Below are 18329 nucleotides of genomic sequence, written 5' to 3'. Positions count from 1 at the left end.
CAGTGCTGATTAGTTAGCTGCAGTTGCTGTATCAGCAGAGGGTGCACACACCCACTGTGTTCTCATGTGTCCCACCAAAAACAGTGGCTTTTAAAAATATTTCTTGGTAATGGAGTGTTGGATTTAAAAAAAAACCCATACCTGACTCAATAAATGACTCTAACCAGCCATCCATAGGCCACAATTTTACAGACAGTTACATGCAGGTGGACCTGTGTCTCGAATGGAGCCCAATTAAGTCAACAGGGCTCCATACAGGCCCCAAGACATACTTATTGCATGCCTCTGATCCAATGCTCAGGAAACAAGAATGGCAGCATTAGTAGTAAAGATCATCAATTATTTTATGCTTTAAATTCCCACTCAGTCCTGCCCCTGTTTGAAACTGACTCACTTAAGGGCATGTGAAATTAGGTGGCCTGACAGGATTATCCTGAGACACATATGAAAGCTTAGTCAACATAGCTCTGCCAATGCACCTCAGACCAGCACTCCTCGCTATGCCAGTCTTGGCTACCCACGCAGCCCTGCTAAGACACTTCCACCCTGGCCTGTGGCACCCCTTCCTGTTGCAATCTTGAGCCACTTCTGAATAAAAAATACCAGTTGCCCCAGACCAAGGTGTTTTTGTGATTGTGTACAGAATTCTGAGGCCAAACTTGTTTTCACTTTTTAACTCAGGCTTCCTGAGTTGAAAATCTAGTCAGCTATTCCTCCGCCTCACTGCATAAGCCCCCAATCCTGAATTCTTGGACTCTCCTGCTGAAGAACACTCTCCATCCTTGTATACTGTGTTACACAGAAACATGGAATTCTACAAACTTGAAGCCTTCATCAGTGAGCTGAGGCCAACAAACTCATTTCACTTTCAACTCCAGAATGAACCTCACCACAGTCTCAGGGAGTTTATTATTTTAAACAACCCAATCCCCAGCTAACCAGCTTCAGAGTCTAAGTGGACCAGTATGGCACTCACAAGGATGATGAACATTTAGACAGGCATTCTGGACATCATAATCTAGTTCTTCCCTACCAGGCTCATAGGCAACAGAGTAACTGAACAGTGTTATAACTTATCAAGCATCTTCTGTGTACATGGTGGTGTAGAAAATGTAGAGGAAGACTCTCTAAGGAGTTTACTTACATTCCAGATATTAAACCATGAGCCTTGTCTTCAAATTGAACAGGATCATAAAGGGTTTTCTCCTGCACCCAGCACTCTTAAGGATTGCTGAGTAAGATGCTCGGGGAACAAGAAGAAGAATAAAATGCCTCACAATCAATTCCAACAGGCCATTTTCTCAATCTGTTTCTGTAAAAAGAAACCAGGTTGTTGCTTCATGTTAACTGTCCCATGAATGTTAATTTACTTAGTATGTATTGCACTTGTGCTGCTCAGAATGAATTATTACACCTCACGCTGTATGTTGCTCTGTGGGATTGTATTGCTAACAGACACACAAACAAACAAAAAATACTTTAAAATGGGATTTCTCCTGACCCCTGAAATTTCTAAAAGCTTTCTGTTCCCAGAAAACCAAGGCACTGTACAGTGGCAACCTTATCACCGTCCGGCTGGAGAACTGTAGTGTTTGAGTCCTAGAATAGAAGATTTTATTTCAAGAAGATGCAGGCTCCAGATTGTACCAGGGTAGAGACAGGTGGTGGGGCAAGGTCTGTGTAGCTTCAAAGTTTGTTTCTTTCACCAACAGAAGTTGGTCCAATAAAAGATACTACCTCACCCACCTTGTCTCTCTTTCCGGGACCAACATGGCTACATCACCACTGAATCTCTATTGTGATTCAGTAAGAGAGCTACAATGAAACTACAATCTCTGCAGTTTCTGTGTCAAGTCAGGTACAATACAATAAATTCTGATGGTTGGTTGCTGATTACCCGAGTAGTCTCACTGGCTTCAGACCCACAGAGCCAACCTGGGAAAATAAAACTAATCTCCGCCCAGAGTATACTTATAAAGTAAAAACAAAAAACCCCCAAACAAACAAAACTCCCAATTGCAGTTATCCTATAGGCTCAAACAAAAGCCTCAACTTTAGGCTGGAAGAAGCTGCTGACTAACCCCAGCACACGTGCGGCATTTCCTCTCCTAGTGCATCTGAAGGCTAAATTCAATTTTCTCTTGACTGCATCTAGTCATGATGCCTTTGATAGGCAGATAATGCATAGTAGCCCCACTGACCATCCTGTCAGGCAGGCTCCCTAATACCTAGCATGAATTCCCTTCTTCCTAGCTGGAGGCCATTGCTCTTCTGCCCCCAGCTGTCCGGCATGAATAATTCTGCTGCTTCCCTTCAGCCACTCAGATGTGCTGTTCTCTAAAGTGTGTTCCTACGGGCTGTCTGTACTCCCAAAAAACTCCCACTGAGGATCCCAAGTAGAGATGAAACTCCAGCAGCTTCCAGCTTTTCCCACCTTGTTAATTAAACCTGATGCTTTTAACCATCCTGCTAACATGAATGTGCTTTGCCATGGGCTGCCTTTGCAGCTACACCCTGCTCGGGACTACCTGAGATGTGCCTGGGGTAGTTTTCCTAGCACTGACAAAACCAGCAGACCCCACTTACTCCCAAATCTTCAGACAGTTGCTAACACCTCGCACCCAATCTCCATCATTTAGCCAAGCTACACAGGGCCCTGTGGGCCTGGTTCCTAAACTCCAACCCCACCACAAACGAGGAGCCTCTTCAAAAATGGGGCTGGACTGGGGAGAAGGGATACTTAGGCTGTTGCCACTACCAAGATGGCGGACTCCATGGCAATTACTGCCACTACCAAGATGGCGGTCAAGACAAGTCAGTAGGCGGGGACAGACGGAGCCCTTTAGCCAATGTCTGGTGACGACCTGGGGGCGCCGTAGCCAATGGGAGCGCAGGGCGGGCTGGTTGGCTGGTTGGTTGCAGACCCGGCGCCGTCGCTGAGGAGAAGGCGGTTGCGGCGCTCGGCTTAGCGGGGATGGCCACCAGCCCGAGCGGGCGGAGGGGCAGCCGGGCTCTCTCCGAGCTGCTGGGTAGGTGACCGCCAGGGGCCTTCAACGCCCACGGGCTGCCCCGGCCGGCGGAGCGGGCGCCCGAGGGGAGCGCTCTGGAAAGCGCCGCGTCCGGGTCCCCCAGGGGGCCGACCCCGCCCGCCGCCGCGGGAGGTGGGCGCGAGTCGCTCGGCTCGCCGCCGGGGCGGGGCTCTCCCCGCAGAGCCGTCCCGCGGTTTCCCGGCGCGGGCGGGCGGGCGGGAGGGCGGGAGCCCGTCTCTCCGTCTCTCCCGCCGGCTCTGCCTCGCTTCCTGAGCGCCACCTTTCCTGAACTCTTTATTCCCCCAATCCCTAAATGGCCCCCTCAAGGGCTGAACTCACAACCTTGGGTTTAGCAGGCCAATGCTCAAACCGCCCAGCTGTCCCGCCCCCGGATACCAATCCTGGGGTTGGATTCAATTCAGAGTAACCCTAAAACTGTCTGTGTCAGTCTCGCTGTAGCGGGTGCAGAAGGTGTTTTTGCAGCACCTGGAACAACCCCGCCTGTCTCATTTAAAAATAATAATCTTATAGTCCTCCTCTTTGTCTCCGTTTTGGCACAGTTGGCAGTTTCTGTATAAAGGGATCTGGTCCGGATTAAGGAGAGGCCTTGGGGATCAGAGGGCAGACTTTGGCAGAGCTGTAGCATTAGCCCACACTGTGTCTGGCTCTTGCCTATGTCAGCCATTCCTTTTCATCAGCACAACACTTATGCATTCTAGAAATAAAACAGCAGAAAACAGGCCGTTTAGTAAACCTTTAGTTTATTTATTTTTTTAAAATTTTCTTAGCAGGAAGAGTCAAGAAACAGAAATGCACGTTTGACAGTGGACAGGAGTTTCAGAAAGCAGCTGTTCACCTTCTGAGTTGCCATCAGAACTTGAATGACCTCTTGCTGGAGGTAAGACAGCTGGCAGTTTTGAATTTACCAGTCATATCTTGGGTTTCTGTAGAACCCTGCTGAAGTTTGGTCTCCATAGGTCTAAGGTGCATGTTGTGTAAGCAGAATATCTTCAGTAAGTGAACATGTGGGAAACCGGTGTAAAAGAAAACTAAAAGACTAGTGGTTTTCCTTTTAGCAATGAGATTTACATTCATTCTTTCTTTTATTACTGTGGCCTAAAAGTGCAGTTACGGTTATATAGAGCTAATTAAGATTTGAAATATGGTGGTGTGATGTTCCCCTCTGGTATTATCTGGACCGGTGATCTGCTCAGCCACTCCAATCCTTGTCTCTGGGAGCCAGCCTTACCCTGCTCTGCTGTGAGATCCCCCACTCCTGGGCTGTTCACGCACAGCCTCTGGCATATAAGTTGCTCCTTGGATTGTGCAACCCAATGACACTAGCTAATATCTCTGGTCCCAGACACAACCCTAGGAACCTCTGTCTTGCAGTGTCCCGTTATGCCCGCTGGACACTGCAAGCTTATATGAGTTCGTCAGTTTAACAAAGAAATTGGTATGTACCAGGCTTGTTATCCCAAGGGGAGCCTCTGATATGCTTTACATCAAACGTACTGCTTCAAGTAGAATAAACAAACAAATTTATTAACTACAAAGATATGCTTTGACTTATAATCACTTAAAATATACGTCAGATTTGGTCAAATGAAATAAAAGCAAAACACATTCTCAGCGATCTTAACACTTTCAGTGCCCTTACAAACTTAGATGCTTCTCACCACAGACTGGCTGATTGCCCTTCAGCCAGGCTCTCCCCTTTGATAAGCGCTTTAGTCACTTGGTGGTGGTGTCTATAGATGAAGGTGGAAGAGAAAGGAAGAGTACGGCAAACATCTCTCCCTTTTATCAAGTTCTTTCTTCCCTCTTGGCTTTAACCCCTCCCCCTTCAGAGTCAGGTGAGCATTACCTCATTGCAGTCCAAAACAGAACAAAGCAAGGGGGGGTGACTTACTCCAGAGTCCAACAGATCCTTTGTTGCTGCCTGGGCCAGTGTCCTTTGTTCCTGTGAGGCTGGGCTGGGTTTGTCCCATACATGCCCTGATGAAGTGTGAACTGCCCCTCTGCTCTTGGAGAGTTTTGCCTGGGCCTGTTTTAAGCCATGAGGGCACATGTTCAGCCTCATAACTATATACATGAAATTACAACCTATAACATTACTATAGCAACAATGCTCAATGCATCATGAGCCTTCCGAAGACACCTGACATGAAAAACTTTGCATTTGATACCACACAATCATATTATAAGGATGAACCTGGGGTGCAGGGTTTTCCCCTCAGGTACAGAATGTCACAGGTGGTAAATTACCCCATCCTCTTTGTTGGGATCAGAACTGGCTTCGTCTATTGCAGAGGTTCCCAAACTTTTTTGCTGAGCTCCTCCTTTGGAGATTCATGTCCCATGCATGCCCACCTCTTTCTAAGAAATGTGGTGGGAGGAGGGGTGCTTGGTACCCTTGCGGGAGGGGTGCCCTGTACTCATGGGGGGTGTGGAGGAAGGGGTACTCACCAGGTTGCAGTTGAAGACTTCTTGCCCTGCAGCGGTTGGGCAGTCTCAGCTGCTGGGACCCAGTTTCCTGCTTGTCTGGCTCCCATCCTACTCAGAATAAAGAAATGAGGCCACGTTGAAGAGCCAGGGTCAGCAGGGGAGCCAAAGCCTGTACCCTGTGAGCACTGGGCCATGTACTGACACAGCCCCTTTCTGAACCTGGCCCTTCAGTATGGCACTGTCCACTTCCCTTCCACAGGCTCCCTCTAGGAGGGGAAGCAGATGTGCCCAGGAGCCATGCTGAAGGGCCAGGGTCAGGAGGGGGCTCTGTCCAGCAGGGGGTCAGCAGTCCTGGGGTGCAGCCTTTGGCTCTCTCCTTGCAGAGTCCCTGCTGGCCTACCCAACAGAGGAGGGTAAGTGCCTGTCAGTGGCTGCTGTAGCAGTGAGGGACTAAGACAGGTAGGGAGCCTGGTCTCAGTAGTCAAGACCACCTATACAGAGTCCAATCTACTTCCCCTACCAGACAGAGCCCCATCCTGACCCTGGTCTTTTAGCATGGCTTGTTACTGATAATTCATCACTCCCTCCCCACCCCGAAAGGTGCACGCCCCGCACTTCAAAAGCCTCTGATTTATAGTGAACAGAGTAAAAAGTTATTGGAGATTATCAGCTTTCTCTTAATAGCCACCCATGATTCCATAATGTGACCGTCTTTATAGACGTGTGAGATACATGCATGCACGTCATGCCAAGTTTCTGACTTCTTGTGAAAAGAAAAGGAGTACTTGTGGCACCTTAGAGACTAACCAATTTATTTGAGCATGAGCTTTCGTGAGCTACAGCTCACTTCATCGGATGCATACCGTGGAAACTGCAGCAGACATTATATACACACAGAGATCATGAAACAATACCTCCTCCCACCCCACTGTCCTGCTGGTAATAGCTTATCTAAAGTGATCATCAAGTTGGGCTATTTCCAGCACAAATCCAGGTTTTCTCACCCTCCACCCCCCCACACACAAACTCACTCTTCTGCTGGTAATAGCCCATCCAAAGTGACAACTCTCTTCACAATGTGTATGATAATCAAGGTGGGCCATTTCCTGCACAAATCCAGGCTTTCTCACCCCCCACCCCCTTTTCCCCGGGGACGGACACACACACAAACTCACTCTCCTGCTGGCAGTAGCTCATCCAAACTGACCACTCTCCAAGTTTAAATCCAAGTTTAACCAGAACGTTTGGCGGGGGGGGGTAGGAAAAAACAAGGGGAAATAGACTACCTTGCGTAATGACTTAGCCACTCCCAGTCTCTATTTAAGCCTAAATTAATAGTATCCAATTTGCAAATGAATTCCAATTTAGCCGTTTCTCGCTGGAGTCTGGATTTGAAGTTTTTTTGTTTTAAGATAGCGACCTTCATGTCTGTGATTGCGTGACCAGAGAGATTGAAGTGTTCTCCGACTGGTTTATGAATGTTATAATTCTTGACATCTGATTTGTGTCCATTTATTCTTTTACGTAGAGACTGTCCAGTTTGACCAATGTAAATGGCAGAGGGGCATTGCTGGCACATGATGGCATATATCACAGTGGTGGATGTGCAGGTGAACGAGCCTCTGATAGTGTGGCTGATGTTATTAGTCCCTGTGATGGTGTCTCCTGAATAGATATGTGAGCACAGTTGGCAACAGGCTTTGTTGCAAGGATAGGTTCCTGGGTTAGTGGTTCTGTTGTGTGGTATGTGGTTGCTGGTGAGTAGTTGCTTCAGGTTGCGGGGCTGTCTGTAGGCAAGGACTGGCCTGTCTCCCAAGATTTGTGAGAGTGTTGGGTCATCCTTTAGGATAGGTTGTAGATCCTTAATAATGCGTTGGAGGGGTTTTAGTTGGGGGCTGAAGGTGACGGCTAGTGGCGTTCTGTTATTTTCTTTGTTAGGCCTGTCCTGTAGTAGGTGACTTCTGGGAACTCTTCTGGCTCTATCAATCTGTTTCTTCACTTCCGCAGGTGGGTATTGTAGTTGTAAGAAAGCTTGACAGATCTTGTAGGTGTTTGTCTCTGTCTGAGGGGTTGGAGCAAATGCGGTTGTATCGCAGAGCTTGGCTGTAGACGATGGATCGTGTGGTGTGGTCAGGGTGAAAGCTGGAGGCATGTAGGTAGGAATAGCGGTCAGTAGGTTTCCGGTATAGGGTGGTGTTTATGTGACCATTGTTTATTAGCACTGTAGTGTCCAGGAAGTGGATCTCTTGTGTGGACTGGACCAGGCTGTGGTTGATGGTGGGATGGAAGTTGTTGAAATTATGGTGGAATTCCTCAAGGGCTTCTTTTCCATGGGTCCAGATGATGAAGATGTCATCAATATAGCGCAAGTAAAGTAGGGGCTTTAGGGGATGAGAGCTGAGGAAGCATTGTTCTAAATCAGCCAAAAAATGTTGGCATACTGTGGGGCCATGCGGGTACCCATAGCAGTGCCGCTGATCTGAAGGTATACATTGTCCCCAAATGTAAAATAGTTATGGGTAAGGACAAAGTCACAAAGTTCAGCCACCAGGTTAGCCGTGACATTATCGGGGATAGTGTTCTTGACGGCTTGTAGTCCATCTTTGTGTGGAATGTTGGTGTAGAGAGCTTCTACATCCATAGTGGCCAGGATGGTGTTATCAGGAAGATCACCGATGGATTGAAGTTTCCTCAGGAAGTCAGTGGTGTCTCGAAGGTAGCTGGGAGTGCTGGTAGCGTAGGGCCTGAGGAGGGAGTCTACATAGCCAGACAATCCTGCTGTCAGGGTGCCAATGCCTGAGATGATGGGGCGCCCAGGATTTCCAGGTTTATGGATCTTGGGTAGTAGATAGAATATCCCAGGTCGGGGTTCCAGGGGTTTGTCTGTGCGGATTTGATCTTGTGCTTTTTCAGGAAGTTTCTTGGCCACCTTGATTACCATGCACATTGTAGGGAGAGTGGTCACTTTGGATAAGCTATTACCAGCAGGAGAGTGAGTTTGTGTGTGTGGTTTTTGGAGGGGGGTGAGGAGGTGAGAGAACCTGGATTTGTGCAGGAAATGGCCCACCTTGATTATCATACACATTGTGAAGAGAGTTGTCACTTTGGATGGGCTATTACCAGCAGGAGAGTGAGTTTGTGTGGGGGGGGGGGGGGGGTGGAGGGTGAGAAAACCTGGATTTGTGCTGGAAATGGCCCAACTTGATGATCACTTAAAATAAGCTATTACCAGCAGGACAGTGCGGTGGGAGGAGGTATTGTTTCATGATCTCTGTGTGTATATAATGTCTGCTGCAGTTTCCACGGTATGCATCCGATGAAGTGAGCTATAGCTCACGAAAGCTCATGCTCAAATAAATTGGTTAGTCTCTAAGGTGCCACAAGTACTCCTTTTCTTTTTGCGAATACAGACTAACACGGCTGTTACTCTGAAACCTGACTTCTTGTGCATTATCTTGCGCTCTCAGGTTGGAGAAGGCATTTGCTTTTGAGGACTTTTATAGGTAGACCAGGTACTTCCTAGAATTTATTCTCTGGGAACTTTTGTTTTTCTAAGGAGTACTATAGAATAATCACCTTTTAAAAGGAAACTGACTTTTTCTAGTTCCTAACATTTTTTTTGTCACATTTTACCAATGGCATAGTGGAAGGAGCACTGGACTAGGACTCGGGAGACTTGGACTCTGTTCCTGCTCTGCCATGTACCTATTGGGTGACCCTGGGCAAGTTATTTTCCTGCTTTAGTTTCACCATCTGTAAAATGGGGATAATGATACTGACCTCTATAAAGCGCTTTGAGATCTACAGATGAAAAGTACTATATAAGAGCTAGGTGGTATTATTTAACATTAGTTTTATTTCAGTTGCTTCAGATTTCTAGAATGTTGCAGATGGAAGGTGCCATATAAAGGTAATATATTTATATACATGTACACACAGATTTAAAAGCCTTTATTTTGTTTCTAGGTGGAGAGTTCCAGTAAATCAACTGAACAGAGTGGTCCAGAGCCTCAAAGTGCTTTTTCAGAATCATTTGTAGGTGAGCGAGGAAGTATCTGTCCGAGAGAGATGGAAATGAAGTTTTCCTGACACAGTGAATTTCTACTTGTCATATGCCCTTAATTTCTTGTTCTCTCTCTGTCTGCTAGTTTGTTCTTCTCTGAAATAGATATATAGTTGTAAGTATATACTGAGCACCGTGGTTCTTTTTTGGGTAGAATGAGGACAGCAGCAAGCCACATTTCCTATTCCTGGCCTAGCTTGTAAAGTCTTACAGGGTGACTTTTGAACACCACATCTGATTGGTTCCAAAATTTCAGGGAATGCTCTAGGCATCAAGGGTAGAAAACTATTGCTTTTGGTGAAAATGGGACAATCAGAACAGAGAAACAAATGAGCGATATGCAGAGCCCCTGGCATCTGGTTAGTGGAGCTAGCAGCTTCAACCAGCTCTGTAATTGGCTTTGGATCAAAGAGCTGGTTGATGGCAGCCATTACCACATTCTTCCAAACAATGCCCCTCATTTTAGTTCTGCCAGTTCACTTTAAAAATGTTGACATCCTCTAAAGAGAGAGAGGAGGAGAATAAGGATGGGGAGGCACGAGAAGAATGGAGGCACACTGTGTCCTTGGCATAGTGGGGAAAAAGTATGGGAGCGCACTCAGACGTGGGAAGGGCGGGCAGACAGAGGCCCTGGCGTGGACGGGAGGGAGGAATGGGGGATTTAGCCCCTGACATGAGAGAAGTGTGGGGGGATTTCAGAGGGTCTGCAATAGAGAAGGATGGGAAGGAGCTTGTCAGGGAGAATGCAAGGAGCTCCTAGTGCGTGCAATGAACTTGGTGTACAAAAGCAATAAAGTGTGTTACCCCTAGTAGTAAATCCATAGGTATTTATGGGAGTACTTTGGTATGCATGTGAGAAGTGTAAGTACACAGCTGTAGTCAGTCACTTCCCTCAGAGCATCTTCAATCCACTCTTTTCTCATAGTAAGGTAGATAAATACCAGGGATGAGGTTGGTACCTGAGAGAGAGATCATTTAAAGATATAAAATAGTCTTCACTGGCATGTCTCTGCCCCCTAATTATAAAACAGTGTCCTATTAACATCCTGGCAAGATAAGTTTAACAGCCTGCCTAGTAAAATAATATCTTCCTAGTAACTTAAAATCCCAGGTTCTGTTGCAGATTTATTAATCTCCAAGAGGAAATGGGGGAAGTCATGTCACTTGGGACTTCTAAAAGTAGTCTGGCTAATCAGCCTTTTCTAAAGCATGAAAAAATTCCCTACATTAAAAACATTATTAGGATTGCAAAGCTGACCACTCAACAGTTAGGAAATTCCAGAATTAAGATTGCCTGTGCCTTCTTAATTTGGCCCCCTTATGTGTATGCATCATGATATGATTTTTGAATTATGTGATCACTGTCACAGTTCAAGGGCAACTGCACCAGTATTCCTTTTTCTTGATCTTCCAAAGGCACCCACTCGTCAGGGCATAGCTTCAAAAGGCTGGGTTTTGCATAAGCAGAGTTGGGGAATTTACATTAATCTCCCCCTACATTTTCCCAAGGAAAACCACTTAATACTTATTGTTCCAGGAGTTTATTCTTGTCTGACACATTGTTCAGTCTAGTCTCTTGAACCTTCAGGGCTCACATCTGCCACATTTCCCCCCTCAAGAGGTTACACAATCCTGTCCCACAATACATAAACAATTCATTTAATACATTGGACCCAAAAGATACTTAAACTTAATTCAATAAGATCGCCCAAGGATAATGCAGGAAACTGCCATGTTTGTCACATGCTATTTTTTCTCCGACCCCCTGCCTTATTCAGTGCACAGGCTGGATGGTACTCAATTAATGAGCAGCTATTAAATATTTTGTTTTACCCTCATTGTTCAATGTATGGTCATAGGCCTTTTTTACTGCATACTGTTTGAATCCTGCTGTGAAGATAGAATTAATAGCCTCATGGGCTTTTTCTCTGGTACTAATCGCTGGAGTACCTGAGTGCTTCACAAACAATAACTAGTTATTTTTCACAATACCCCTATGAAATAAGTTTTATCCCTTTTACAGATGGGGAGTTAAGGCAGAGAGAGATTAAGATCAAAAGCATGAACTAATTTTGGGTGACCAAATTTGAGAAACAGTGATCTTTTTTCAGAGTACTTAGCATTATTTTACACTTTATGTATTCAAGCACATCTCCCATTGCTAGTGACCACTTCTGAAAATTTGATTTAAGGAGCCACCCTGATTTCCAGTCTCAAAGTGTTTGAATCATATGATTCCATCCTTGAAAGCTATGAAGAAAGTCAGGCCTGTCAGTGGAGGGGTCCACTCAAGGGACAAAAACTAGAGTATGGCTTGCCCTGTAATTCTGGCAGTAGCCTTTCTTAAGTTTGTCAGATACTGACAGGTAAAGTCCTCTGACTTCTGAATATTTTGGTTATTTTCAAATTTTGTCCCTCAGAGACGAGCTCTAATACTGTTAGTCAGCATGCACTTTACAAACGAGATCATCACAACATCCCTTTTAGGTAGATGATGTTCTGTCCATTTTGTGGATGGGGGAAAATGAGGCAGGGAAGGAGATCAAGCGATTTACCCAAAGCCATAGATGGAGAGAGAGTTAGCCAGGATTAAAACTCCAGAGTTGTTGGTTCCTAGTCTAGTGCTCAGCCCACAATCCTTTGACACTATTAACTTTGCTTTGTGTTCCAGTCTCCATTCTGCAGGAGCAGGCCTCGAGGCTGGGAGTACCAATGGGAATCTTGTCAGCCAATACCACTGCTACCAACATTGAACAGATTTGCAAAACTTCCATGGAGTCCAACCAAGTTGCACTGTTGAATTTGGAGCAGAGAGTAAGAGGAAAATCTTTTCTTTTATGCCCACAAAGATGAACATTGGGAGGGAAAAGGCATTGTTAATGGTTATTTTTATTTTTACACTTTAAGCTCACTCTGCCTGGCCTCCATAAACGTATATGTAGTCCCCAAAAGATTTAAAAAAAAAAAAATACAAAACCAGTAATGGAACTAGATAGCTGATGGTTCATATCTGTATTTTGTAAAATCCTTAGAAATGGAGCATTCTTTTTCTAAACATGAAAGCTACTGAATTGACAGCCCTGGAAATGATGTCCTCTGTTTATCCATAGAGCTAGTACAGTGTGAGTAGTGGCTGTGCAAGCTTCTTGTATATGATTCTTCTTTAGTATGCCCCAGCCCTTCCCAAGAGGTTCATTTTATTGTGTCCATTGTTTAATTTTTAGCATCCCTGCTTGCAATTTTAGCGAATTATTGTGTTGGTTTGTGTGTGTGGACACAAGAAGCTGTACTGAGACTATTAACTCACTTCACCGAGGCCACTGAACAGCCATCAGGCCCTGGTGGTATAGGGTGACTCTTGCTTCTGATGCTTGAGTTCATGAATTCACATTGCTGTGCTGCCATCACTGGGTGAACAAAAATAGTTGGAAAGCTGTCCTGTGACAGTGATTACAGTCACTACTGACGTGGGGTGCATTTGAACTCATAACCCAAAGGTGAAAGGTTCACTGTCTCCTCGCCAATCAATCCCCTGATCCATTCAGTCACTAAAATTCAACAAATAAGGAAAAACAGGAAAATATTTTTATAATTATATGCAATATTTACTGAGGGGACTTTTTCCATTCCAGAAGAAATTGTCTTGTTTGCTTCAAACTGTCAAGGATTTGTTGGTGCACAATGCCTTCTGTCATTTGCTCTTCTGTCAAGAACTGTGGAAAAAGCAGGTAAGACCTCTGAAGAGAAATGCTGGTTCTGCAGACTGTAGGGACAGAACATTTAGATTATTTGAGTGGAACCAGTAGTGCATATTAAACTCTCTTGTTATGTATCCCCTGAAAGCAAGGGGTAACACTAAAATAGACTGCAGAAATCTAATAATCTGATTTCCTCCTGTTAATGGCCGATAGCAGCATGCTCAGGAGCTTATTGGTCCTATTTTTTGAAGGATGGTGGCCATTTTGCATTTCCCCGGGTGTCACCACGGCCTTTTTGGCACTTTAAAAGCATAATTCTGTCTTAATGTGAAGGAGCATTGATTTTTCCATTTAAAATATTTTAAAACTAAAATCTATTAAAGCTGTGTGAATTAATCTAAAAAGGCCATACATTCAGGGAAAGGAAGCCAATAAGGCTACCCTTCCCCCCCCCTAAATATTAATGGCTGTTTGATAGTGACTGCAACAGGTGAACAGGAGATGGCTTGCAAAGTAGGACAATATTTTAAAAAACTGTAAGCATTTCTAGCAGGGGAGGACAAACATTGGTAGCCTTCCTGGTAAAGAGTTTAACTAAAAGCAATAGAAAATTTTTGGTCATGCATCTTATATTCTTAATAATAGGTCTTCCTGGGTGTTTGAAAGCACTTTACTTTCATTCTGCTTCACAGTGCCTCTGAAGCATGCTGATATCTGGAATAGTAAATGCTCCTTTTCATATGCTATTGATTGTTTAATAACTATTTGTATTATAGCTAGTGTGTTATGTGGTTTCCATTTTTTTAAGCCACCTGACTGGCTTCTGCATTCAACTCTTGCCATGAGAAAAGGGAGCATTAGCATTGGCCGACTGGCTTTTGGCATCAAAGAGTGGTAGTGAATGTAAGCTATTACCTGTCATTCTGCTTTTTATATGAATGCTAGTGTTTGTGAAAAATGCTAGATTGACAGCACTGGCGACTGAGATCTATTTTTCCACAAAAAATGTACAACACAGACAGCAGCTCTGCAAGTTTCAATCCTTCTCTGTAGGGAAGGGTAATTTACTCTTAATGTCTGTCTACCTTTGGGTTTTATATTATCACTAGTGCTGTCAAGCGATTAAAAAAATTAATCACAATTAATCGCTCAATTAAACAATAATAGAATACCATTTAAATATTTTTTGATGTTTTCTACATTTTCAAATGTATTGATTTCAATTACAACACAGAATACAAAGTGTACAATGCTCACTTTATTTTTTTACATGTATTTGCACTGTAAAAAACCTAAGAAATAGTATTTTTCAATTCACCTAATACAAAGTACTGTAATGTAATCTCTTTATCGTGGAAGTTGAACTTACAAATGTAGAATTATGTAAAAAAAAAAAACAAAAAAACCTGCATTCAAAAATAAAACCATATTAAAATTTTAGATCCTGCAAGGCCACTCAGTCCTACTTCTTGTTCAGCCAATTGCTCAGACAAATAAGTTTGTTTACATTTGCAGGAGATAATGCTGCCCGCTTCTTGTTTACAATGTTACCTGAAAGCAAGAACAGGCATTCTCATGGCAGTGTTGTAGCCGATGTCACAAGATATTTACGTGCCAGATGCGCTAAAGATTCATATTTCCCTTCATGCCTCAACCACCATTCCAGGGGACATGCGTCCGTGCTGATGACTGGTTCTGCTCAATAACAGTCCAAAGCAGCTTTCTTTTTTGGTGGTTTGTGTTCTGTAGTTTCCACATCAGAGTGTTGCTCTTTTAAGACTTCTGAGAGCATTTGCCACACCTCAGATTTTGGAAGGCACTTCAGATTCTTAAAACTTGGGTCGAGTGCTGTAGCTGTCAGAGGATGTTGTGAAGGCCAAAACCATAAACATAGGGTTAAAAAAAAGAACTAGATAAATTCATGGAGAATAGGTCCATCAATGGCTATTAGCCAGGAAGGGCAGGAATGGTGTCCCTAGCCTCTGTTTGAGTGACTGGGGATGAATCACTTGATGATTACCTGTTCTGTTCATTCCCTCTGGGGCACCTGGCACTGGCCACTGTTGGAAGACAGGATACTGGGCTAGATGGATCTTTGGTCTGACCCAGTAGGGCCGTTCTTATGTTCTATCTTTAGAAATCTCACATTGGTATCTTCTTTGTGTTTTGTCATTTCTGCAATGAAATTGTTCTTAAAATGAACAACGTGCTGAGTTGTCATCTGAGACTGCAATAACATGAAATATATGGCAGAATGTGGGTAAAACAGAGCCGAGGACATACAATTCTCCCTCAAGGCATTCAATTACAAATTTAATGAACGCATTTTTTTTTTAACGAGTGTTATTAGCATGGAAGCTACATGGAAGCATGTAGCATAACAGCTACAAAAGTCCCATGCAAATGCCTGTTCTCACTTTCTGGTGACATTGTAAAGAAGTGGGCAGCATTGTCTCCTGTAAATGTAAACAAACTTGTTTGTCTTAGCAATTGGCTGAACAAAAAGTAGGACTGAGTGGACTTGTAGGCTCTGAAGCTTTACATTGTTTTGTTTTTGAGTGCAGTTATGTAACAACAAAAATTCTAAATTTGTAAGTTGCAATTTCATGACTAAGAGATTGCACTGCAGTACTTGCATGAGGTGAATTGAAAAATAGTATTTCCTTTGTTTAATTTTTACAGTATAAATATTTATAATAAAAAATATACACTTTGATTTAAATTATAACACAGAATATAATATATATGAAAATGTGGAAAAACATCCAAAATATTTAATAAATTTCAATTGGTATTCTGTTGTTAACAGTTTGATTTAAAACAGTGATTAATGGCGATTAATTTTTTTGAGTTAATTGCATGAGTTAACTGCGATTAATTGACAACCCTAGTTATTACCAATCCATTGAGGTGTCCATTGTTTCTTTAGAACGTAATCAGGATTATTCCAGGGATGTAAAGTGACCTGAATGATTTATCATTCTTAATTAACATTTCAAAAGTGGGTAGGAGAGAATAGGTCTATGGTAACTTTTTTTTTATTGGTATTTTATATATTACTGTTATGATGAGCTCAGATTTTTTCACACCCTTAATCTGACTAACAGTTTTTAATTTTCTTTTAATGTTTGCCCCTGGAAAGTTTGCTATTGTAAATGTTACCCACTATCATCTGACTGTAGCATTATTCCTCTTAGAATCCTCCCGTGTTGGAAGTTGTGTGGCACCTGCACAGAGGCAACATTGTTAGCTTGGGAGAGCTGCTGGAGAGGTAAGCAGAGGTTTATACGTTTGCAGATGTCTTTAGTCTCAAACATATAGAAACCTTATCTGGGATTAGTTGTTAATGTCTTTGCCTAAAATTTGCTTCAGAAGTTCTTGGCCATTAAAAAATAAAATTGGTCTAGAACAGGGATCTTACTGTGCATAAGCTGCACACTTCTGTCTTTACAAGGCAGAGTATTACAACAGAGTTATACCTTAGAGAATAAATTTACCTCTACGCTATAAATTGATATAGGACAGAAACCTTGATGATAGATTGAAGTTAGAAGTTAAGATATACTGGAATGATTGTGCTTTCTGATAGACTTTCAATAGGTCCCATTTTAGGAATCATGTAGCAAAAACTTTATCATCCTGAGAATTTACAGATTCAGTTCCTGTAGCAGTCAAGTGATTGAAACCCTGCGCAGCATCTTGCAAGTGTGTGCCACAGTGTTCTAATAAATAAAATCAAGCAATCCTTCAGAGGATTCTCTCGTGCTATGTGCGGAGGTTGGAGATTTCTTGGCTCCCCTGATGATGATATTGCTTTCTTTTTCTGTTACTGATACTGGGTGGGATAATTGCATGCGTTGCCTATTTTAATTAGTTGAACTTGGTTGGTTTTTCAATGTGATCTGAAGAAATCATCCACAGGATGTTAGGTAGTTCCTTCGAGACAGAAAAGCTTTTTTCTTACTGTTCTTTATGGATATATTTTTATGGTGGAAATAAATAAATAATTTAACATGAGATTTCAAGATCGGTTCTCTTTCTGTGGGCACATTCATTCTGAAATATTTTATAAAGGAAATAGAGCTTTCAGTTGGCACAACTTTAAGAAATAAATACCAGACATGGAGTCAAGGCGTGGAAGCATCTGTCCTCTCCTGAATGTGAGTGAATGTTAGTTGGAGGAAAAATAAATATCACAATAAAGAGAGTGAAACAAATCAAACCTGCTTTTGTTGTCTTCTCAGCAATTCAGACACCCCTGCTGTGGTGGAGTGGCTATGCAGCAGCCTTTGTCTGCTTTGTAAGCAGACAGACAGTTCTTCCCTGGATGTGGAGCTTTCTGGGCACATACTCTCAGGTAACACTTTGAGTTTAGGCATTTAACACAGTGTGGTCTTAAGTACTTAAACTTTAGAATCTACAACAGATATAATTCAACTTAGAACTTTAGGTATATGAAAACACAGTCTTCAGCTTGTATTCTTTTGTTATCTGTTTTGATGAAGAGGGCTACATTTCTATACTGATAAGGGAATTTAAGAAAGTGAATTCTTTGACTGTTAACCTGGAACCATAATTTTCTTTCTTTATTCCTTCATAACTTTGTTTTAATAATTAAGAGAATGTCCATTCCACTACTGGCCATGATATCATTAGAGTTGTGGTGGCTAAAATCTCCTGTTCCTCTTTCTTCTATCCTGTCCCCACTATTCCATTTGTCTTTCATCGCTTCTAGCATGTAGTTTTGCGCACAAATGTTTTATATTCTGTTACATTACATGTTAGTGACCTGAAGTTCATTTTTTTGACCAGCAAAGGGTTGTGGTGGTAGAGGTGTGTCACCAGCACTGGTTTCCTGCATCCTGATCATGTCCCCTCCATATAGTACCCATCATCCATTTGGCTATTTAAAAAAAAACAAAAAAAACCCACAAACCTAATACTAACCAGGATTCCATTTTATGTTTTCTCCTCTGCCCACCTTTTTGTCTAATTTTGTGCTTCTCTCCTGGTTCAGAAAAAGCTAATAGCTTGTTCGTTTTACTGAGGAGTACCAGTGAAATCTTTTGACCAGTGCACTTGGTCAGGTAC

At 43.1% G+C, this 18329-nt stretch overlaps 1 protein-coding gene across 7 annotated transcripts in view; it reads left to right on the top strand.

Annotated features, from left to right (window-relative positions):
• The first annotated feature begins 2909 nt into the window (after nt 1–2909).
• FANCA (FA complementation group A) overlaps nt 2910–18329 on the top strand; it is a 72274-nt gene continuing 56854 nt past the window's right edge. For 2 of the 7 annotated variants that reach the window (XM_073308253.1, XM_073308251.1), the window contains exons 1-7: nt 2911–3029; nt 3818–3927; nt 9444–9516; nt 12212–12354; nt 13173–13268; nt 16436–16509; nt 17483–17595. In XM_073308253.1, the coding sequence (XP_073164354.1) occupies nt 2975–3029; nt 3818–3927; nt 9444–9516; nt 12212–12354; nt 13173–13268; nt 16436–16509; nt 17483–17595 (664 nt within the window). In that variant the 5' untranslated portion in view covers nt 2911–2974. Of the gene's footprint in view, nt 3030–3817; nt 3928–9443; nt 9517–12211; nt 12355–12615; nt 12663–13172; nt 13269–16435; nt 16510–17482; nt 17596–18329 lie in introns of those variants that run through there. The other 5 variants (XM_073308254.1, XM_073308252.1, XM_073308255.1 and 2 more) reach the window with 5 other exon arrangements.

This window comes from Lepidochelys kempii, chromosome 12 (assembly GCF_965140265.1).
Source record: "Lepidochelys kempii isolate rLepKem1 chromosome 12, rLepKem1.hap2, whole genome shotgun sequence".
NCBI classification, from domain to species: domain Eukaryota; kingdom Metazoa; phylum Chordata; order Testudines; family Cheloniidae; genus Lepidochelys; species Lepidochelys kempii.
This window is presented reverse-complemented; position numbering and strand designations above follow the sequence as displayed.